The 23940-nt window shown below is 43.1% G+C and overlaps 1 protein-coding gene across 2 annotated transcripts in view; it reads right to left on the bottom strand.

The window, feature by feature from the left end:
- GKAP1 (G kinase anchoring protein 1) overlaps positions 1–23940 on the bottom strand; it is an 863343-nt gene that overhangs the window by 165193 nt on the left and 674210 nt on the right. For both annotated transcript variants that reach the window (XM_086961315.1, XM_086961316.1), the window contains exons 9-10: positions 20231–20294; positions 851–921 (exon numbers count right to left, since the gene is read on the bottom strand). In XM_086961315.1, coding sequence (XP_086817441.1) covers positions 851–921; positions 20231–20294 — 135 coding nt within the window. The remainder of the gene's footprint in view (positions 1–850; positions 922–20230; positions 20295–23940) is intronic.

Here is a 23940-nt window from a genome sequence, read left to right as displayed (position 1 = left end):
TTTTCGCCTATATCCTTAGAGATTTATTAAACTATAGTTTTTTGGGGAATTTACATCACCTTTTTTATGTATTGGTCTTACAATAGGCCCTTTCCAACTATCTGGCATAATTCCTGTATTAAGTATCCCCTGGAACATATTCGGAAAAAAAAATCTGCCTAACATCCAAAAGAACAGTGGTACTTGAACAATGATTAGTTGTTAATTAATAATGTATCGGCCATCATCTTTTAATCTTGAACTAACTATTGTTCTTAATTGTACAGTAGACTTGCTTTGTTTGTCATTTACTCTTCTTATCTTTTTAATGCATGTAATGGTCTTTATTGACTCTACATGGATGATAATAAAACTGGACTAGCGGAGTAGGGGGTAAATACAAAATGTAAAATTATATCGAAAAGTAGTTGCAAGAATATATTATCTAAAATGTATCATTATGCCTTTGATTGTAAGTATTTTGGCATTATTTAGTCCAAACTGCAGTCCACATGGCTTAACACCTTTAAGTGTCAAATAAACCCTTTCACAAGATCTAGGCACAACGTGCTTAACATGTATTTTTCTAAATGTACCAAGCCTACAAAACCTGTCAAAGAATTCACTTTGTCTTATAAATTATTTGATAAACATTTGTAAACTATATGGAAATCCAAATACATGTGTTTATAGGCCAAATAAGATAAAAATAGGTCACCATTTCGATACTCACATAGAAGTGTGGTTGTAACAATCTTCTCAATTAAATGTTTATAATAGGTTGCGATTTTAGCCTTTTCAGTTCCCAAATCATCATTTAGGTGCCAAATAATGTTTATAAGAGTGATAACTACTTAGACAGGTAACATACCTGAAGAGTGAGCTCATTCTTGATGGTTAACAATTCATCAACTTGCAGAAGGATGTCCGCTTTATCTTTCACTAATTGGAAATAAAAGCAAAAACCAATTACTTGACCATAAGTACATAACTCACAAATGTTACCCTTAAGGAGAATATTTTTGCAATATTCTCAGCTTCGCCTACACTGTAGGCAGCAGGCCCTTCTAATCAGTCTTAAAGTATTTTTATGGATTTTTGAATTAAATTAAATTTGGGACCAGCAACGACACCGCTCAAATTTGCCAAGGGGACCTAGAGAAGGCCTGGAGACAATCTGCATACCCCACAAGGCATACAATCCTTACTTCAAAACAAAAGCTTACAATTCCCCTCATTTGCATTATATGTGTGTTTAGACTCAATAGAAGACTTTCAGAGTAGTGACATTATTGAAGTTGGGAAGATGTAGAAGTTGGCTTCACGATCTATACAGCAGTATATTATGAAATGTGCACAATGCCCAAGTAACACCCTGGCAAAATTCAATAATAAAAAAAAATTCTGTAAAAAAAAGACTGGGTCAATATATTGGAGGCAATAACTCAGATAAAAAAAAATCAGCCTTAATAGAATGATGTTACCTTTTTGAAATTTAAGAAAAACATAATAAACGTAACTACATTATATAGATGTATTTACATGCTTAATAAATACAAGCAAAAATGTTCTGAAAAAGAATAATGCAAATAATTAAAAAAGTATAAAACATAAATCCAGGATTAAATTATGTACTAAAGAATGTAAAAACAGAAACAATTCAGGCATTACATATGCTAACAGAAATAATACAGGAACATATTACAGTTGAATTAAAAGATCTTTTAAAAATATTTTAAAATGGTAATTGAATGAGAAAATTGGAAAAAGAATAAATGATTTACAGGAAATTAATCAAATACATTTAATGCATAAAATGCAATAAACTTTAATTATATATAGATATATGTATAGTTACACACATTTAATAAAGCATTGATAGTTAGCTTGCATAAATTAACTTCAGTATTATGGTGCATGGCTTTTTTATAATTATTAACTGCCAGTTTCTTAGTATTTATTACATTTCAGTTAATCTTGTCAAGGAACACTCATTCTCAATCACTTGTAAACCCTTTTAAATGAAATTTGTTGTTCTGGAAGTACCCGAGCAGCTGTTTTTTGCAAGTATACGTTCTGGTATTAATCAAGATGTTTTTAATTTGGTCGCTTTAGGGAACTACGAACGGAGTTCTTATGTGATTGCTGGACGTTGTATTTTTTCCAATATTTTTGCTTTAAGCCTTGTTTTAAACTGGATGTTTTCCCAATATTAACCCCTTTAATTTTTTTTGCAAGGGGAGGCTTTTATTTTCTTTGAATAAGTAGTTATTCTTATATTTCCACATTGATTTTCACATTCTTTTAATTAGCACATTTTTATTTAATTCTGTGGTTTCAGGCTATTTTTCAGAGATGTTTCGGAAGAGTTTTCTATCCATTTTCTAACCCCAGAGTTGAAGCCCATTTTTGGTTCCTTTATAGTTTTGAAATAGCTTTTGTTCTACAAGACAAGGATTATTTTTGGATTTGGATTCCTGAACTACATCTATCTCGTACAAATCACTTGTTTATGGATTTGGAGTGGAAGTATTCAGGAGAGCTTTAAAATTGCATTTTCATTAGAATCATACGGGAATTGAACAAACATTAAAAAAACACGCATTGTCAAAACTATTACAAAATATTCTGTGAAGAAGTGACGGTCAACTTCCTACTTATGATTTGGAACTGTCCACACTTACAAACATACTGAAAAGGAGGTGGTTGCAGAGCCTCGGTCCCATCAACACTACAATTTTTAGTTTAGGGAATTCCTAGTGAAGTACACCTACCCAGATAATTGATATTCTGCGTCCTGAGCTTTAGCAAAGCAAAAAGGGCTTTAGCTAGTAAGTGAGGAAGCCCCATCCCTTCCATTAAGAATCAATGGGTGACTGGTATAATGCACTGCAAGGAGACCATGGCCACCCGGACCGCTCCGCCACCAGTGGGCCGCAATCTTGACTACCAAACAAGGCCAAGTGACAGGGGTACACCCAGATGCTGAGGGGAGGGACCAGAGAGGGCGGTACCGGATTGGGGGAGGGACAAGAGAGGGGGAGGGACCAGAGGGGGGTGAGACCAGAGAAGAGGAGGGACCAGAGAGAGGGGGAGGGACCAGAGAGGGGGCGGGACCGGAGAGGGGGCGGGACCGGAGAGGGGGACCAGTCATTTAGTCCTGTAGTTTATGATGAAGAGGAGTCGCTCAGACATCACAAGACATTCAACTACTCACTGGATATTGTGACTGTATTGAATAAGACAGTGGTATGTGTTGCTGCTGCTGCAAATTAAACAATTTCATGACCAGAGATGGGGAGAGACCCGAGAAGGGGTGGGACCAGCGAGGGGGAGGGACCAGCGAGGGGGAGGGACCAGTGAGGGGAGGGACCAGCGAGGGGGCGGGACCAGAGAAGGGGCGGGACCAGAGAAGGGGCGGGACGAGAGAAGGGGCGGGACGAGAGAAGGGGCGGGACCAGAGGGGGCGGAACCAGAGAGGGGGCGGGACCAGAGAGGGGGCGGGACCAGAGAGGGGGCGGGACCAGAGAGGGGGCGGGACCAGAGAGGGGGCGGGACCAGAGAGGGGGCGGGACCAGAGAGGGGGCGGGACCAGAGAGGGGGCGGGACCAGAGAGGGGGCGAGACCAGCGAGGGGCAGGGACCAGAGAGGGGCAGGGACCAGCGAGGGGGAGGGACCAGGGAGGGACCAGCGAGGGGGAGGGACCAGCGAGGGGGAGGGACCAGAGAGGGGGAGGGACCAGAGAGGGGGAGGGACCAGCGAGGGGGAGGGACCAGCGAGGGGGAGGGACCAGAGAGGGGGAGGGACAAGAGAGGGGGAGGGACCAGAGAGGGGGTCCAGTCATTTAATCCTGTAGTTTATGATAAAGAGGAGTCGCTCAGACATCACAAGACATTTAACTACTCACTGGATATTGTGACTGTATTGAATAAGACAGTGGTATGTGTTGCTGCTGCTGCAAATTAAACAATTTCATGCCCACTTAACTCTTTCAAGAATACTATTGCTATGTTCAAGGTTATAAATGGAACTCAAACCTCTGAAGTGCTGTTCCCTACACTGAAATTAGACTTCTGTGTAACTCAATGCTTTAAATATTTTTGGGAAAAACACATGTCTCATAAAGAGGATCATTAAAAATCATCCACTTATCCATAGCCCTAATTCAGCCACTTATGTTTGGTTCTTCTGCTGCTTGCCATATTAATGGAATTTGTCTTTTTTGGCAGGAGCGGCTACAGATGTAGAAACATCTTAATGCATCCATTTACCACCAAATCTTGGTGACTTACATTAGGTAGCGTTGCAGGACCCAACTGGAAAAATAGCCTTCTGTGGACCTGAGAATCAAAGAAGTAGTGCAGCTCGAAGTATGGACGAAAGCTCAAACAGCCGTATGGCAGATGTTCAAAACCAGAACACAATGAGCTGGTTGTAGTCACAATCTTTGCTCTAGTGGAATGACATCTATAATCTTAAAGCCTTCTAGAGGATCCTTCTTTGTGGGGGCATAACACACATTGAAGAAATGGAAACTTTAGTGGGATGGTTTCTGGACAGCGCATTGGCCCATGCGCTCCTGCAAGATCCATCATGTTGCCGGTGAGCACCTGAATCATCTGGTCTCTGATCGACAAAAGGAACCGCTTCAGGGTACGCAAATCCAACAGATTTATATGGGATTGCTTTTCCAATAAGGACCAGAGACTCTGAATCTCCACTTCATCCAGGGACCCTTACCCAAGCCCCATGCACCTCAACCACCCTGAGCCGAAGTGGGATTCAACAGTTACCATTGTAGCTACTAGCACAGAAGAGAGGGAGTAACCACTGCAAAATCAGATTCATGCCGGTCATCCACCACTGCACATCACTAGAAGCACCACTGAAAATGTTTATCTCATTTGAAAGGGCCCATTGACAGTGTGAATTTCCGTGGAGACGTGCCTGTGTCATAGCAAATGGCACCAACAGGATTCATGAGGCTATCAGGCACCTCAACCTCAAAGAATAGAACTGCTACTGCTGGTAGAACAGCTTTTACCCAATAAAAGACTCCAACGATGAGTAGCTTCTATGAGGGTGGAAGATAAAACTTGTAACCACTGATGGAGAACTCCAGGTTGAACAACAGTGCTAGTGTGCTCTGCTCTAAAACCAACAAAGCAGAGCAAAGCTCAAATACAGAAGCAAGTCATGGAGGTATGGGAACACGTCTATCCCCAGACCTGCAAAGATGGGCATTAAAAACTGGCACAACCTTTGAAAAGATCCAAGGGGCTGATATGAGGCCAAAGAAAAAGACTGCAGATCGGCATTGACTGGAACCTACCACAAGATGCAGGTATTTCCTGTGGTATTATAGGTGTGGCATATGAAGGCATGCATCCTAAAAGTTCAAGGACGCCATCCAGTTTTTCTGGCCAATAGGACTTGATCAAGGGACGTTTTAAATTTCTCCTTCATCCTGAGTTATAGAATTGGCTGTATACATACATTTTTCTTGGGAACTAGGAAGTAAGATGGATAGCATTTTTGGACATGAAGGGTTTCAGACATGTTCTATTGCTCCTTTGGAGATCAACTTCAACAGCTGTCTAGTGAGAATCAATACATGCTCCATTGATAACATAAGAACAGAAATATGTAGAGGAAAATCCTGAAATGGCAGGGTGTATTTCAGGCCTCGGAAAAGCAGACAAAAGTTAGTAGACCTGCAGGTTGAGTGACTTGAATAGTCTACTCAATCTAACTGTAATGTACTTGACGCATAAACTGGCCTCAAATTGTGTGATCATTGGCAAATATTTTATTTTTCAGAGTTCCTTTTTTATTCATTTTCTCATATAAGTGCAGTAAGAAAGTGGCTCTGCATATACTGGACCTAAGTAAGGCACAGTGTGCACAGATTCCACAGTCCCAAGAGGTATGGCAGAGGTTAAAGTTAGATATAACCTTACTCTCTAAAGTAGTAGCTTGGTCGAGCAGTAATGCAGTATCAGAGGACAGTGTAAAGCATTTGTTGTACACACTCAGTCAGCAAATGGTCTCACACCCAAGAACTGAACTCTAGGCCAATTGTTTTGTATATAAAAAATATATAGTTGTTTATTTTAGAACCACAAGTAGGCATCATAAATACTTTCTCAGAATGAGATGTTAAAATTGAATACTTTCAAATAGCAATAAACTTTTAAAAGCAATAGTTACAGTTGTTGCAACAGTCAACACAAATTAAACACAAAATATCATTGAACTCAATGGGAGGTTTTAAGTAAATGCAATAAAGCACAAGTTACTACTTGTGTAACGATATATCTGTAAGAGACATTAGTTAGTGATAGATTCCTTACCTTAGACTATCCCCAGGCGTCAGACTGGATCCGGAAATTTTTGCGTAGCAATACCCCTGCACGTCGGTAGGAGTCGTTTGCGGCTCCGCGTCCGTCGTCTGCGTCGTTAGCGCCGGAATGACGTCGGAGTACTTAGACGCCGCCCATGCGCGCTGACGTCAGTTCTGATACACAGCTTTTCCGCGCCAGATACGCAGAGCCATGATAGAACCAACACTGGTGCCATGAAACTAGGGCCCTGAAAGGGGATGACCTTAACCCTAAATATCGGTTCGCAGAACGGGGAGGATGGGTGGGTCGGTAAGGAATCTATCACTAACTAATGTCTCTTACAGATATATCGTTACACAAGTAGTAACTTGTGCATCTGAAAGAGAACTCCATCGTAACAAACAACTGCAACTTGTTACCACCAACTCTGCGTTGGGTCCCACAACTTTAGACTATCTGACCCTTCAAGATGAGTACAAGCTTGAGCCCTTCTTGGATGAGATTGTACCAAGCCATGCTAGGAAACTCTACACCCAATTCAGGCATGGCACACTGCCACTCAGGGCTTTCTCGCGCAAATGGTCAGATAATAAACTACTCGAATGCCCTGCGTGTGGAGCAAAGGTGGAGTCTGTGCCCCATGTCTTTTTTTCTGTCCATCTTACAAGAAAATTCGACAACGTTGGCTTATCCAACTATGTAGAAATTTGGTGACAAAGCAATACCAACAGGCACTCAGGATTTTAAAATATGACATCCCAACCAGTTGTATTTTCGGTTTCCCATTTTTTAAACGCCTTGTGGAGAAGGCGCTGGCTATACATTAAGAATTAGTCCTGTGTTTAATGCATCCCCTAGGCCTTGTTACTGTGCAATAATTCTGCCCCGGTTATGTAATGCCTTTGATCTGATCACGTATAAATTTTAACTTGTATATATATCCTTTTTACCTTTTTAAACCTCTTTGTAGTTTTTATGGAAAGTAATCTGTGTACTCTTATTTTATCGATACCTGTGTTGTGATGCTTTCATATTGAGTGTTTTATGAATTTTTGCATCTTTTAAGGTCCTTGACCGAAATAAAGATTACTTGACTGACTGAATTGTCGCCTGACCACTACCCAGAAAGAGGAAGTGGGCAGGGTTGGTGAATAATCTGCAGGTAGATACTAAGATAGGTAACCTATATGTCTGATGGATACTTCTACCTGCAGATTCCCCACATTTTGAATCAATACTGCAGCAGTACGCCCAAAGTGGTGGGTCTGAAAAGATGGCAAAACCAGGAATTCCTGCAACTAAGATCTGGGAAAATGTCCATCTCTGCAGGCTTCCAGATCAAGGAGTTGAAACAATAAATGCATCTATAATGTTTTATTCACATTATAGGAAAAGGTAATCATAACCAAATTTACAAGTTACAGTTGTATTGGTGCCCCTGGGGGTAAGGAGGACGTGCAGTCGTGAGGGTAGTGTAGGAAGGGATAGTGATGATAAAAACACGTATTCATCAAACAATAGTATAGATTCAATGTCGGATAAACAGTAGAATGATCATAAATCAACATAAAAATTCATGATGCGCATGCCTCAATGTCCATACTGTGCAGAAATTAGGGGTAGGAGGAGGCTGTGCTTTACGGTAAAGAAGTCGACGTTTCGACCCAACCAGAGCAGGTATCAGTAAAATCCTTGCATGTGGGTCTTCATCAGGACGAAAAAGGGGTAGCGGGGCAGACAACCTAAGTTTAAATAGATATATTGTGTCAGTGTACCATATTTAGCGCTGACCACATCGCAGTTTAGTATGAGGGTAGACAATAATAAATTACACATACCTGAGAGAATCAGAGTTGGGTAATATTCAGTTAGAAAATCGACAATGAGCATTTCAATCCTGGGAAAAATCAATAGTATGCCCATTAAGATTGTAATCAAATACTAAATATTAAACGTGCTCGTTTAGACGACTAGAAAGAGAAAGTATTCAACTTACTTGGAAAATTATCCCAAAGGGGTAAGGTAAAACGATCCGGGCACTGGGCAGGGAGGGGCCACTCTACGTATCTGGATAAAGGGAACATTGTTCAGATGGGGTCGACCAAAGTGTGAGTGCTCACGTTGGAAAAATGAGAAAAACACAGGTCAATGAGGCTTACCGATTTAGGTAGAGTATAAAAACGTATCCCCAGGTGTTTGGAAGGATTCAGTCCGAGTAAATCAGGGAATTATCCTAATGAAAGGAAGACAGGATGGGGGCGTTAATGTTGGAGACTACTCGGATTTAAGTACATCAGTGCGCGCTAATATCGGGAGCCGATATGTAGCAGGCTTACCGGTCTAGTTGCAATTCAGTGAAGAACGAGGGTCTCTCTCGGCTGCCTCGAGGAGAACGCCGAACTTCCTGGTACGATGGTTGACATAGCAACCGGGGCCGATGGAAAGCGAAAAAAGACTCAATGAGCCGTCCGTTGTCAGAGTAACCGGTTCATTAAAAGTAAGCGGGGGTGGTTAACCAACAGAAGGGTCCTTGGGCCACACATATTGAGTAAATATGCCCGTGTTAGGGTGTATACAAAGGGGGGGATAATTAATTTAGATATCCCGAATTGGCAAAGTCAAGTTTCAACAATCAGGAATTAACATTGCGACAACATGATCGTAAGGTGGTGCATGTGCACGTGAGATCCATGTCTCATACGAGGGGGTAAGAAACTCTTACAAATCGGTCAAAGATATTAGTACGCCAATGTGAGCAATTATCCTGCGGACCTATGCCATGATGGTCAAGGCAGTATCAAATCGGTCAAAGATATTAGTACGCAAATCTGAGCAATTATACTGCGGACCTATGCCATGATGGTCAAGACAGTATCAATGGGGTATGTGAGATCCCTATCTCATATACATGGATGAAAAAACCATAACAAATCAGTCCACTATATTAATACACAGATATAAGCAGTAACACTACGGACCTATCACATGATGGTCGAGGCAGTGTTAATAGGGCATGTGTCATCAAAGCATAATAATGAGTACCAATCGAGAAATCTAATAAGAGAGCAAGGGCATTCAAAATTATGAGTATAATCCATTCATACTCCCAATTTACAAAGCAGGAAACACACTGCGTACCTATCACATGATGGTAAAGGCAGTATCAGTCTGTCACACACTATATAGCTACCTGAGGCAGCCCAAGACAGGTGAGGACTTGAAGTGAAATTAACAGTATTCAAGGTAGAGTAGCAAGCTGAGAGAAAGAGCTGTCGTGTTCATTTAATCCTAATTGGATAGAGTTAAAGAAGAACATCCATTTAAGTTCTCTAATATTCAGTATGGTAGAGATATTGCCACCCCTGGGGCCTAAGGTGGCTTTCTCAATCACAACCCATTTGAGGCTCTCCGGTGGATGTGCAGCTGATTTAAAATGGTCTGTAAGAGGGGCCCCTGCCACTTCACACCTTATTCTGCTCATATATTTAGTATTTGATTACAATCCTAATGGGCATACTATTGATTTTTCCCAGGATTGAAATGCTCATTGTCGATTTTCTAACTGAATATTACCCAACTCTGATTCTCTCAGGTATGTGTAATTTATTATTGTCTACCCTCATACTAAACTGCGATGTGGTCAGCGCTAAATATGGTACACTGACACAATATATCTATTTAAACTTAGGTTGTCTGCCCCGCTACCCCTTTTTCGTCCTGATGAAGACCCACATGCAAGGATTTTACTGATACCTGCTCTGGTTGGGTCGAAACGTCGACTTCTTTACCGTAAAGCACAGCCTCCTCCTACCCCTAATTTCTGCACAGTATGGACATTGAGGCATGCGCATCATGAATTTTTATGTTGATTTATGATCATTCTACTGTTTATCCGACATTGAATCTATACTATTGTTTGATGAATACGTGTTTTTATCATCACTATCCCTTCCTACACTACCCTCACGACTGCACGTCCTCCTTACCCCCAGGGGCACCAATACAACTGTAACTTGTAAATTTGGTTATGATTACCTTTTCCTATAATGTGAATAAAACATTATAGATGCATTTATTGTTTCAACTGGTTTATTTGAATTGTTTCTAAATCAAACGTTCTCCTTCTTTACTGGGACCCCTTTCCCTTAACGCTAGATACCCAGGTCCCAGTGACTTTATTTGGTTAACCCTCTTTCTTGATAATAGGCTTCCAGATCAAGGCAATATTGTTTGGTGAAGATATGGACCAAAGTCCACGTTGCATTTCAGCAAAAATCCAGAACAGAAAGCACTTTGAACAATGCTAAAGAAGTAGATTTCACCATGGTGGGATGGGTCCTGATGCCTTCATAAGGCTTCAGTTTGGCAAAAACTTTAATAAACCTCATCAAAATAGGTGATCTAAAAAAGGAAGAGTGGTCCAGCAAATGGAGAAAGGCTGAACAAGCGGTCAAATAACCTTTTATAGTGTCCACTGCAAGGCAGAGCTGGGCTATAGACAAAAGGAAAGGACGTGAAACAGCTTCACCTGCATGGGATCAGTGTACAAACACCACACGGGTCGCATATTTTTCCCAGCACCTTCCATAAATGAACTTTCTGGACGGGCTCCTAGTGGCAAGGATGACATCCACCACTTCAGATAGCAGATTAAACACAGCCAATTACTGCTGTTCAAGCTCAATGTGTAGACTGCGTAGATTTGGATGGAGGGCTGTTGCTGGGACAGGAGGTCCTAGCAAAGCGGCAGCCTGATCAGGGGAAGGATAATTATGATCAGAAACTCCAGGTACCACGCTACATTCGGGAGCCACATTGATGAATTGGGCCAGGTACTTCTTGATCTTCTTCAGAGCTCGAAGCACCATGGAGGGAAGGTGGACAAGGGACCCATTTTCCATCCAACCAGAATGCATCTCCTAACAAGTTTTCTTAGAGAAACTCCAACGCCTAACATTTTTAACACTGCATGCTATATGGTGGTAAAAAATCTGATCAGGGTTTCTCCCCATTGTTGGAAGTCACTAAGCAACCTGCGGATGTAGGGGGCCACTTGTGACCCGCCAAATGCCGCCTGCTCAGTTGGTCCACTCCGGCATTCAGGGAGCCTTCCAGGGGGTTTGCAATCAGGCACATGCCTTGGCGCTCCAACCATCTCCAGCGAGGCATAGATTCCTGGCAAAGGACCCAGGACTCCACTCTGACCGGTTTGTGGCGGTACCACAGGACAGGGGTGTGTCCATGACACCAGCACCGTCTTCCCCCAATGAATGGCAGGAAGATAATCAGCTAGATGAATGGCCTACAGCTCCAATAGACTGATATGTAGTTGGCCCGCTGCGGGTGACCAGAGTCCTTTGATCTCCATCTCTCTCAGACAACCACTGTAGCACAGCAGTGCTCCATTTGCCACCACCGTCCGCTCTGGGTGGGACAAGGAAAGGGATCGGTCGTTGGAACTATTGTTTTTGAGCATCCACCTTGGCGAATTTCAAATCACCTCTACTGAGACCGAATGGAGTCAGCAAGATTGCTTTGATGCTGGGTACATTGGAACTTCAAAAGTTACAATGGAAAGCATGCATGTGCCACCTGGCAAGACTTAAGAGATCAAGATGCCCCAGAGCCATTCTCACTGTGATCCAGGACTGAGCCCAATACATCAGGATCATAGCCCAAATTTCCTAGACTTGTGGAAGCAGAGGAAAAGCCTGGAACTACACTGTGCTCAGGATCTCCCCAATGATTGGAAAAGGCCCCATTGGCAAAAATCTCGCTTGCAAAGCCCCAAAGGGTATTAACGACTTTGAAGACAAACTGTATTTATTGACAGCAGTTTCAACCTGGTTAAAGAAAACATGTGCTCAACAAAAGCATCAATCCACTTGGGTTCCCTATCTGGAAGAGTGACTGAAAATGAGTTTTGAATAACCTCACTGGTCGAGGCCTGTAAAGTAAGACTCTCTGGAGTGCAGTGAGAAAATCTGAGTCATCGGCCACCTGTGACATTTGTACACCTGCCAATTCACGACTGGAAAGTACTGACCAAGTAGCTAAAGTATCTATGAGGGCATCATTAAAAGAGGTCTCTAGCCCAGGCTGCACAATATCTGCCAGGACATTTATTTTGGTCTCAATGGAGGGTAGCTGTAATTCTAGTGCCTCTGCTGCCCTACTAAAAACAACTGCAAATTGAGGCTCGCTCTTGCGTTGGTGGCACAAGTGGCAGGTAAAGCTCTTTCTCAGGAGAGGTATCAGGCATTTTGTAAATCATCATACAACACATCATCAGTATAATTAGACAGAAGCAAGCAATCAACACCCTGGGTTGCCCTTTGCTCTGGCATAGGTTCAGAGTAAGAAACAAAAAGATAATGGAGCCTCTGCTGGTAGCTATGATATGGCAGAGTCAGATTGCGTAAGGAATATGCTACTTACCAGTATGCATCTGTTCTTGGCATAGAGGGCTGCAGAGAGGTACATTATGAATAGATCACCATCTGGTGTTGGGCTCGGATGATTGCACTTGTTTTTCTCTTGGAGAAGTCTTTTGTGGTCACGAGGCTGGTGTCTCCTCCCTTGGGTGATAGTGCGCATGGGCATCGGCTCCATCCTTAGATTGTTTTGCCATAGTAGGGTTAGATGGAGTAGTAGGATAGAATACAGAAAGAGATGCCCATGTAAGTATCTAAATAAGATAATTTTGGAACAGACACAAGTTTCCGGGGAGGTAGGGAGGGCATGTACCACTCTGCAGCCCTCTATGCCAAGAACAGATGCATACTGGTAAGTAGCATATTCCGTTCGAGGCATATGGGCTGCAGATGGTACATTATGAATAGATTAAAAAGCAGTTACCTCCCTAGCGGTGGTCACCGGTGTCTGTTGCAACAGTTTGAAATTAAGTTTTTAATACAGCCTGGCCCACATTTGCTTGTTGTCTTGCCTGAACGTCAACACAGTAGTGTTTTGTGAAGGTATGCGGTGTAGACCAAGTTGCTGCCTTGCATATGTCATCTAGGGGAATGTTCCCTAAGAATGCCACAGATGCCCCTAGTTTGCGTGTAGAATGAGCTCTAGGGGGAACAGTTAGTGTTCTTTTTTGCCTTTATGTAACTTATCTGTATACATTCAACAATCCACCTGGCAATACCTGCTTTAGATATAGGGTTGCCTTTATGTGTTGGGGAAAACGCTACAAATAGTTGTTTAGTTTTTCTGAAAGTTTGCTTTTTTTCTATGCTCTTTTATATTGCCCTTTTGACATCTAGTGTATGTAGGGCCCTTTCTGCTACCGTCTGTGGCTTTGGAAAAAAGACTGGTAGTTCCACTGGCTGATTGATGTGGAATGCTGAAATTACTTTAGGCAAGAATGTTGGGTTTGTTCTAAGAACCACTTTATTCTGGTGTAACTGTAGAAATGGTTCTTGTATTGTTAATGCCTGTAACTCACTCCCTCTCCTGAGGGAGGTAATGGCTATAAGGAAAGCCACCTTCCATGTAAGAAATTGCATTTCACACCTATGTATAGGTTCAAAAGGTGGTCCCATTAGTCTGGTGAGTACTATGTTGAGGTTCCATACTGGAGAAGGTGGTAGTCTTGGTGGAATAACTCTTTTGAGGCCTTCCATGAAAGCCTTGATTGCGGGTACCCAAAACAGGGATAAATGTTGCCTGTTTTGTAGGTATGCTGCTATAGCTGCAAGATGTACTCTAATGGAGGTATAAGCAAGGTTACATTGCTGTAAGTGTAGTAAATAGCACATATTATTTTGTGTAGATGCGTCCAGAGGGTTGATGTAGTTACTGTTACAGTATACAGCAAACCTTTTCCATTTTGCTGCATAGCAGGCTCTGGTGGTGGGACGTCTTGCTTGTTTAATAATTTTCATACAGTTTGGAGGTAAATTTAAGTATCCAAATTCTAAGACCTCAGGAGCCAGATCGCTAGGTTCAGTTGTTTGGGATCTGGGTGCATTATTTCTCCATGGTTCTGTGTAAGGTGCATGGGTGAGATTTTTAATTTTTGGTGTGGCACCTGTGAGAGTTGTAGGAGCGTGGTGAACCATGGTTGCTGTGCCCACGTGGGTGCTACCAATATCATGGTCATTGAATGTTGTTGCAGTTTTCGAACCACTAATGGAATTAGTGGGAGAGGGGGAAAAGCTTATGCAAATTTGTTGGACCAATTTATCCATAATGCATTGCCCTGCGACAGGTGGTGTGGGTACCTGGAAGCGAAGCTTTGGCATTTTGCGTTCTGATGAGTGGCAAAGAGATCTATCTCCGGTTGTCCCCATCTTTGGAAGAATAGTTGCAGTATTTGGTTGTGCAGTTCCCATTCGTGTATTTGTTTTGACTCTCTGCTTAGGATGTCTGCTATCTGATTTTGAACTCCTGGAAGGTGTTCGGCTACCAGATAGATGTTTTGAGGAATGGTCCATCTCCAAATTTCCTGCGCTAGTCTGGATAGTTGGAGAGAGTGTGTCCCCCCTGTTTTTGAATATAATACATTGCTGTCATGTTGTCTGTTCTGACCAGGACTGCTTTGTTGAGAACATGCATTTGAAAAGCTTTTAATGCTAGAAACACTGCTAGTAGTTCTAGATGAATTATGTGCAGTCGTTTGTGCTGTACACTCCATCTCCCTTGTACTGTGTATCTCTCCATATGAGCTCCCCATCCGGTGAGCGAGGCATCCGCTGTTTGTATCACTTGTGGAATTGGCTCTAGGAACGACCGCCCTTTGGAAATGTTTGTTGTATTCCAACACGCCAGAGAGCGATGCGTGCGGTCGTCTACCAACACCAGATCTGTAATCTGACCTCGAGCCTGATTCCACTGTGTTGCTAGACATTCTTGAAGCAGACGCATTTGTAGTCTGGCATATGGGATTAACAGTATGCAAGAGGACATCATCCCTAATAACTGAATGAACACTCTAGCTGGTAATGAGTGTTGCGGTTGAAATCTTTGAATTAGGGTAATCATTGTCTGAATCCTGACTGGATTGGGGTATACTATAGCCTTCTTGTGTATTTATAGTAGCTCCTAGATATTGTTGAATTTTGTTTGGTTGCAGGTGGGATTTTGTGTAGTTCACCGTAAACCCTAGCTGGTGCAGCAGTTGAATTGTCTTTTGTGTGTTTTGAAGACATTCTTCTTGTGTTGTGGACTTTATTAGCCAGTCGTCCAAGTAAGGGAAGACGTGTATTTGCTGTCTTCTTAGGTGTGCTGCAACCACTGCTAGGCCTTTTGTGAACACCCTTGGTGCTGTTGTGACTCCAAACGGAAGGACTTTGAATTGATAATGTCGTCCTTCTATTACAAATCTGAGGTATTTTCTGTGAGCTTTGTGAATTGGGATATGAAAGTAGGCGTCTTTTAGATCCAGTGTAGAAAGAAAGTCCCCTTTCTTCAGTAAAGGAAGTACTTGTTGGAGCGTGACCATGTGGAAATGTTCCGAATTTATGTATGCATTGAGAGGTCTGAGGTCTGGTATAGGCCTTAGAGATCCGTCTTTTTTGAGAATTAGGAAGTATAGAGAGTATACTCCTGTTCCTTGTGGAACCTCCTCTATCGCGTTCTTTTGTAGCAGCAAGAGTACCTCCTGTTTTAATAATGTCAGATGATCTTGACTCATTGGACGCTGTCTGGGGGGGGATGTTTGGTGGGGTAGCAGTGAGTTCTAGGCAATAACCATGTTGGATAATTTGTCTCACCCACCTGTCTGATGTGATGTTTTCCCAGACAGGCAGGAACTGCGATAGGCGTCCCCCTACCGGTGTTACATGGTCTGGGGGGGGGGGGCTGTATGAAGTCACTGTTTTGGGGTGGGAGAGTTGCGGTTGTTGTTCTTTCCGGGACCTCTACCCTTGTTGTTGTTACCTCTGTAACTGCCTCTTGAATTACCTTTAGGTGATGTTGGTGTAAAAGAGGTTGATTGTTGGGTTGTGCCTGTATTTTTTGATCCGCCTCTATAGGTGGATCTACGAAATGAACCTCTCTGAGATGACTGTTGCAATGCTCCCATTGACTCAGCCGTTTCCGTGTCCTTCTTCATTTTCTCTAACGCCTCATCTGTGCTTGAGCCGAAGAGAGTTTTCCCATCAAAAGGCTGGTTCAATAAAGAAGTTTGTTCCTACTGTTTGAACCCTGAGACCCTAAGCCATGCATGTCTTCTTAACATGATACTGGTGTTTATAGTCTTGCTGCAGTGTCTGCTGCGTCTAAGGCGCACTTAATGGAAGTGTTGGTTATTATCTTCCCTTCTTGTATCAGCTGCTCTGCCCTTTTTTGATGTTCCTTAGGGAGATGTGTAATGAGTTTCTCTAACTCATCATAATGAGCTCTATCATAGCGTGCAAGTAACGCTTGAGTATTTGCTATGCGCCAGCTGTTTGCTGCTTGAGATGCTACTCTCTTGCCAGAGGCATCTATTAACTTAGACTCCTTGTCAGGAGGAGGAGCTTCTCCTGTTAGTGAGTTCGCCCTCTTACGACCATTTGAAACTACTAACGAGTCTAGAGGCATTTGGCCCTTAATAAATACTGGGTCTTTTGGGGCTGCCTTATACTTCTTGTCAATTCTTGGGTTTAACACCCTAGCACTCACAGGATCTTTAAATATATCTGATGTGTGAGTGAGGAGACCTTTAAGCATTGGTAAAGTCCCTGAAGATTTTTGTGCAGCTGGTAGTGTTTCTAAAAGAAAATCTTCTACCTGAGGTTCAGTATGTAAATCTACCTTGTGATATTTTGCTGCCCTATTAATTAATTGTGCAAAACCCGAATTATCATCAGGTGGGGGGGGGGAGGGTTTTGAGGGATACAGATCAGGGTCATTATCGTTATCTGTTACTGCATCATAATCTTCTCATGGGTGTGTGTCCTCTGGGATAGTATTGTTATCATCCCCAGGAAGGTCCCCATCCCCTGTGTCACTTTCTACATCTGTTTGAGGTGTAGATGAGCGTGGTGTAAAAGGTCGAGGGATAGCTGGTAGAGTATGAGAAAGAGGAGAAGAGGGTGTGTCCATAGGCTGTGGAGAAAGGGGAGGAGTTGTATTTGTCCCCATTGCTCTCTTCTTAGGAGGAGGAGCTTTCCCCTCCACGGTTGAGTCTTCCTCCTTTTAGGTGGTTTTGCCACCACCGTGCCAGTTTGTGGATCAATGAACAAAGTCTTTTGTTTTGGATCTATCTCCTGCTCCTGTGTCGGTACCGAAGCCTTTGGGTCCGATAGGTGCTTTTGCTTCTGTGTCTCGGTGTTGTGTTTTCGGCACCGAGATTTGCTCGAGTACGATTTTTCGGTGTCGAGGGAGTCTTAGACGTCGAAGCAGGTTTCGGTTTCGACATGGAATGTCTCGACTTCGAGCTCTCTTTGGTGTGGAACTTCAGTGTCGATGTCGACCGTTTCTCGGATCTGACATAGTGATGGACCTAGTGTTTCGGTTTCGCTGCCGAGCCAGAAGGCGGGGCGTCGGAAACTTTTTCCGGTTGTCTGACCGGGCTCGAAGGCGGGGTCGATACCAATGGGGGTCGGTTTTTTGGCAAAGGGACGTCGTCACTCACGGTTTGATGAACGTCGACTTCTTCGTCATCAGACTAGTCCGCTTCCGACCTCGAACAGTTCTGGGATTGCATTTGACTCCATCCTCGATATCTCGTGTCTTCGGGCTCGACGGTTTCTAATCGTCGACTTGGAGGAGAAAGCTGCACAGGCTTCACAATCCCTGGATTCGTGGTCAGGTGACAAACAGAGGTTGCACACCTCGTGTAGGTCCTTGTGTGGGAATTTAGCACCACACGTTGGACATTTCTTGAATGGAGTCCTTTCCATGGACTCCCGGCTGGACTACGTCGAAATAGGCCTCACGGTCCAGTCGACGTAGAGTTAGAAATCTTCGGTGTGGACGTCGAAGCGCGTCTAAATTGGAATGAACTCGCGCGCGATAAACAATACCGTCGAATTGGAAAGGGAATACGCGCCGAAATATCACTTTTTCTCGAAGTCGATCCGGAAAACTTCGATCCTCATCCGAACCCGATGGCAGAAAAAAACAATCTAAGGATGGAGCAGACGCCCATGCGCACTATCACCCAAGGGAGGAGTCACCAGCCTTGTGACTACAAAAGACTTCTCTAAGAGAAAAACAAGTGCAATCATCCGAGCCCAACACCAGATGGCGATTTATTCATAATGTACCATCTGCAGCCCATATGCCTCGAACCAACTGTTTCCACATTTGTGATTTCGTAGCACGACATCGGTCGGCTCAAGCCAACACCTGTTCGCTGTCCAACACTGGTCTACACACCGAACAACGTCTAGCGTCTGTGACATTGTGTAAGGGGTCAGGAACTGGCATGTATCTCAGGCTAGAGTGGAAGTCTGGACCAACATTGGTACATGTTTGGCAACAAGTCCCATGGGGACAGTTAGCCCTGGAGAGCTACCCGCCGGTGGTAATCTGACAGCCTGCTCATAAAGCGCATTTAAAATTTGGAGCATAACCTCTTTGCAGAGCTTGATTAACTGAAGGGTAGACAATAGCGCTGAAAACTCTGGGAGCATTGAGACCAACCGAGGAATACGTTCTGTGGCCAGAGACTTCAAAGTAGTGCAACTGACATTGTGATGCCTTGCACTTTTTCTTTGGAGTCTGTGTGGCATGATTAAATCGGGTCCCACTTCACTTTGCTATGTTTAAATTAGGACTCGGACTTACTGGCGGTACTAGAATGAAAAGTTAAGTGGTTGCAGCAGCAGCCCGAAACCTGGACCGAGCCCAGGCCTATGACTTGGAGTGGGAGCCAAACAGGCACGAAGGCTGTAACTTCTTGTATTTGGAAACATACAACTCTGCTTACTGGTCTCGGATTGGCATTGGGTGACTGAAGGCACACTTATCACACTACATGGGTAAATTGAAACCTGTCTTTTTCAGTGGAGACATCTTTCCCTAGCACATTATGATATTGTTTCAAAGTTGTTAGAAAATTGACAAAAACCGGATCAGATCCACGTCAGAAAATGAGAAAAGGAAAGAAATTGAATCCGCATGCAAGGGTGGGGCATATATGTGGCTAAAATACGTAATTTCTGGGGTGTGATCGAGCCAATGCACAGCTGCACGCCACCAGTTAGCGGCATGGGGGAGCATGGCAACGAAAACAAATCTGAATCCAGTTTGGTGTCTTGGGGATTTTTTTAAGGTGAGGACTTTGCAGTTAGAAGTATCCATCAGGAATGAATCTTTGCTCCGAATGAGAAAATAATGTCTGATATAGAAACTATTATCGACATTACCATACATGAACTGAAGGGAATTTATGGCTAAGAACAAACCTAAAATATCCATAACTTCTTTAGTTGAAGTCTTCTATGCAACCATAACCCTCACCTATTCTGCCTCCTGTGACATCCTATCAGATCATAAGTAGTGCCTGGAGAGGAAGACAGTTATGTTTCTGTAGATCACCATACGATAACTTGCAAATGATAACAGTACTTCGGTTTTCGACTAACTAGAATATCCCTTTGGCTTATATCTTTTAAATGAATTTTAACAGGCACCATTGTTTCCTCTCAATAAAAGAACCATAACTTCCTTGTAACAATGTTTTTCCTTGAAATAGATGTACATATGAATTGCCATATGTGGCTTATGGCACCATTATGATGGTGTGGAAATCCCCAAAAATCTTTTGTGATATCAGCACTTCCATAAACGTTTGGCATGCATTCCTGCTCCATCCTACAAGTACCATTATTAGCTGTGAAATTGCACAACACCGTGGACTCATTAGAACCTAACCTACAAACTAACTGTTTAATACAGATACCTGAAACCATGAATTTAACACTGAAAAAATAAACTATCAATACAATCATTTAAGTATGACTCACTTTCCCCTTCTTGTAGCATTTTCAAAAGCTGTGCATTTCTTGCCTTCACCTCCTTGTACTTTACCTGTGACAAAACAATATAATTATATAATTAAAGTATGACCAAGTTAAAAGGATAAAAATGTAAAATCCTATTCTACAGATTTCAAAAACAATCTCTACATATATAAAAAGGCATTTTAAAGTCGAGCGTAAAAATAATTACGACAAACTGCATGGATGAGGTTTTTATTCTAGCCAACTATGGATTTGTACATGGATTTAATTTTTCTAGCTGTGTGTCTGTGCCTAGATACAGAAAAGAAAAATATACATCTAAATGGTTCTCCGTCGGAAAATGGCTGGCCTCACAACCAATAGCTCACTACAGGCTAGAAAACCGATGTGGCAACACTAGAAGTATGAAATGCGTTACTTACCTGTAACTGCAGTTATCCAGTATTGGGGTCTTTCATAGATTCACATGCCTGAATCATTCCCCGTCGTCGGAATGGGAGTCCCCGGTACATAAATAAAGTAATGTCCCATGACATATAGATAAATAGGCCTAAAGGACTCACATTAGTAACCTATCCTTGTCCTTTTGTACAAAGGACCAAAATCTAGAAAAGAGCCAATCAGCTGTCACCTCCCTCTAGAAACCTCCTGGAAGGAGCCTCAGTCCCTCAGATTTTCGTACGCACAAAGGTAAGCAGGCGTATTACTGAGAGAAGAAGGTGAGCCATTCCAGGGGAGGCGGGAGGGTTGCATGTGAATCTATGAAAGACACCAATACTGGATAACTGCAGTTACAGGTAAGTAACACATTTCTTATCCAGTATTAGGGGTGTCATTCATAGATTCACATGCCTGAATCAGAGTAGCAAGCAATGAACAACGCACATTTCGAATGGCATAGGATATACAAGTCATTAAATAAAACCATATCAAATGACTAACAGAAAGATGCATTTGCAATCAAGAAATACCATCAAATCATAGTCGAGAAATGTGCATACATGAGAAGGATGGAGGGATGCAAGAGAGCTCACCTTTACTGAAACAGATGACGAAGTTCTGCTTGTCCCACAGCAGCATCCTTCATGAGTTCTGTGCCCAGGCATTAATGCCTAGTGAAGGTATTTGGCGACTTCCATGTTGCCGCTCTACAGATGTCTATGACCGGCACTCCTGCAAAAAGCGCCATGGACGTAGATATTGCCCTGGTAGAGTGGGCTCGCACCTTAGATTGCAGGGGCTGCCCTGCCTGTTCATGACAAAACAAACTAGCTGCAGAAATCCAGCGGGATATACTTTGCTTGGTGAGTGGAAGGTCTCTTCTGGGTCTACTGTAAGCTACAAATAGCTGATGCGACTTCCTGAAGGTTTTTGTCTTTTCAATATAGAATTTAAGGCAGCGCTTAAGATCTAGGGAGTGCAACGACCTTTCCGCTGCCGTCGTCGGATTTCGGAAGAAAGAGCGTAACACCATTGGCTCGTTGAGATGGAAGTCCGACGGGACTTTTGGAATAAACTTTGGATTTGTCCGTAAGATTACTCTATCCTGCTTGAATTGCAGGAAAGGCTCCTGTATTGATAAAGCTTGGAGCTCACTCACCCGTCTTGCGGAGGTGAGTGCCAGCAGGAGGGCTGTCTTCCAAGAGAGGTATTTTAGGTCAGTCCTGTGTACCGGCTCAAAGGGATGCTTCATAAGCTGGTAAAGGACTGTGTTCAGGTGCCAGGTAGGTGGCAAAATTCTCACAGGGGGAAAGGTCCTGTAAAGTCCTTTTAAAAACTGTTTGACCAATCTGTTAGACCAAAGAGAAGGGCCAGTAGGAGATCTTCTGTAACGGGATATCGCCGCCAAATGGACCCTGATGGAAGCATGAGCCAGGCTTGAGTTTGCCAGATGGAGAAGATAAGGAAATATTTGTTCGGGAGAGGAAGAGAAAGGACGTATACCTTGATCTCTACACCAGATGCAAAACCTCTTCTATTTCAAAGAGTATGTTTTGTGCCATCTGCCCGAGCCAAGATTGCTCTACATTCTGGCGGGATAATCAAACTTTGAAATTCTCTGAACTCAGGAGCCAAGCGGCTAATTTGAGTGAGGCCAGATTCGAATGCTGGACTTGCTGGTTGCACATCGGGAGGAGAGATGGGAACTTCCTCAAACGTATTGGCGGTTCCAGAGATAGACGGCGGAGTTCCTTGAACCAATGTTGGCGCAGCCAAGTTGGGGCTACCAGAATGAGAGTACAATGCTCCGCCTTCAGCTTTCTGAGGACCCTGGGAATCATTGGAAACGGTGGAAAGGCGTACGCAAAGACGTTGCACCATTCGATCGAAAATGCATTCTCTAGGAACCCTTTCTGGGGATGCCAACTTGCGAAGTGTGGGCATTTGGTGTTGGACCTTGTGGCGAACAGGTCGATCTGGGGAGTGCCCCATCTGGAGAAATTTTGGTTGGAGATTCCTTGATCCAGCTCTCACTCGTGAGACGTCGTTCTCTGTCTCCTTAATGAATCAGTGAGCACATTGACCATGCCTGGAACATACTCCGCCCAAAGCGATATATTGATTACGATTAGCCAGTTCCAAATTTTCTGCGACTCGTGAGAGTGTCATAGAGCGAGTTATTACTTGTGTGTTGAGGTAGTGCATCGTCGTAGTGTTGTCTGTACATTGTTGTAGTGTTGTTTTTGATTCTCGGAACCACTGAAGACTTCTTTGGTGTCTTCTTTTGAGGAGGAGCCGTAGGGCTAGGAGAAGCCACCCTTGGTCTCTTTAGAGAAGATTTTGAAGAGACTGAAGAACCTTCACTTTCCTCAGAAAATTCAAGGGGGTCCTTGTCTTTCAGCCTCTGGAGCCAAATTAAAGCGTCCCTCACGGTCTTTGAGGGTTTTAGTGGAAAAGGTACAACATACCTTGCAGTCTTTAGAAGAATGGTCCGGATACAGGCAATGTAGGCAGTCTTTATGCTGGTCATCAACATGCAGCCTTCTCTTTCCACATGAACCACAGGATCTAAAAAGTCACTTTTTTGGTGTGTCAGCCATGATAATATAAGCATTCACAGAAGAAACAGGATAAAATGTCCAAGAACACTGGAAACCAGTTGTGAAGAAAAAATCTGAGCAGAGCTCAGAGGAGACTCCCTTAGCACAATGTGCGGTAGAAAATCTGAGGGACTGAGGCTCCTTCCAGGAGGGTTCTAGAGGGAGGTGACAGCTGATTGGCTCTTTTCTAGAGTTTGGTCCTTTCTACAAAAGGAAAGGGATAGGTTACTTATGTGAGGCCTTTAGGCCTATTTATCTATACGTCTATGGGACATTACTTTATTTATGTACCGGGGACTCCAATTCCGACGACGGGGAATGATTCAGGCATGTGAATCCATGAAAGACACCCCTAATACTGGATAATATAAAAATAACTTTTCTCAACTATCTATCATTGTCAAAAAAACAAATGGTAGTAATTTCAAACGTTCTTTAACTGCATTCCTCCTAATGATGTTTTTTCCATCCAAAACCTCCAGAGCACATAAGGAAAGGAGGAAGGGAGTGCACTTAAGGCCTGATTCCCTGATAGAGTCCAAGTGTTTTGTGCAATGGACTTCCAGCCAACTGATCCCACTGGGATAGGGTGCTCTACAGCTCATAATGGGATGCTTCTTTCTTCATTAGAGGACAGAGTAGGTGGTGAAGCAGTTCTTTGAAGTTTATTTC

Source organism: Lissotriton vulgaris, chromosome 3_1 (assembly GCF_964263255.1).
Source record: "Lissotriton vulgaris chromosome 3_1, aLisVul1.2, whole genome shotgun sequence".
Taxonomy (NCBI): Eukaryota; Metazoa; Chordata; class Amphibia; order Caudata; family Salamandridae; genus Lissotriton; species Lissotriton vulgaris.
This window is presented reverse-complemented; position numbering and strand designations above follow the sequence as displayed.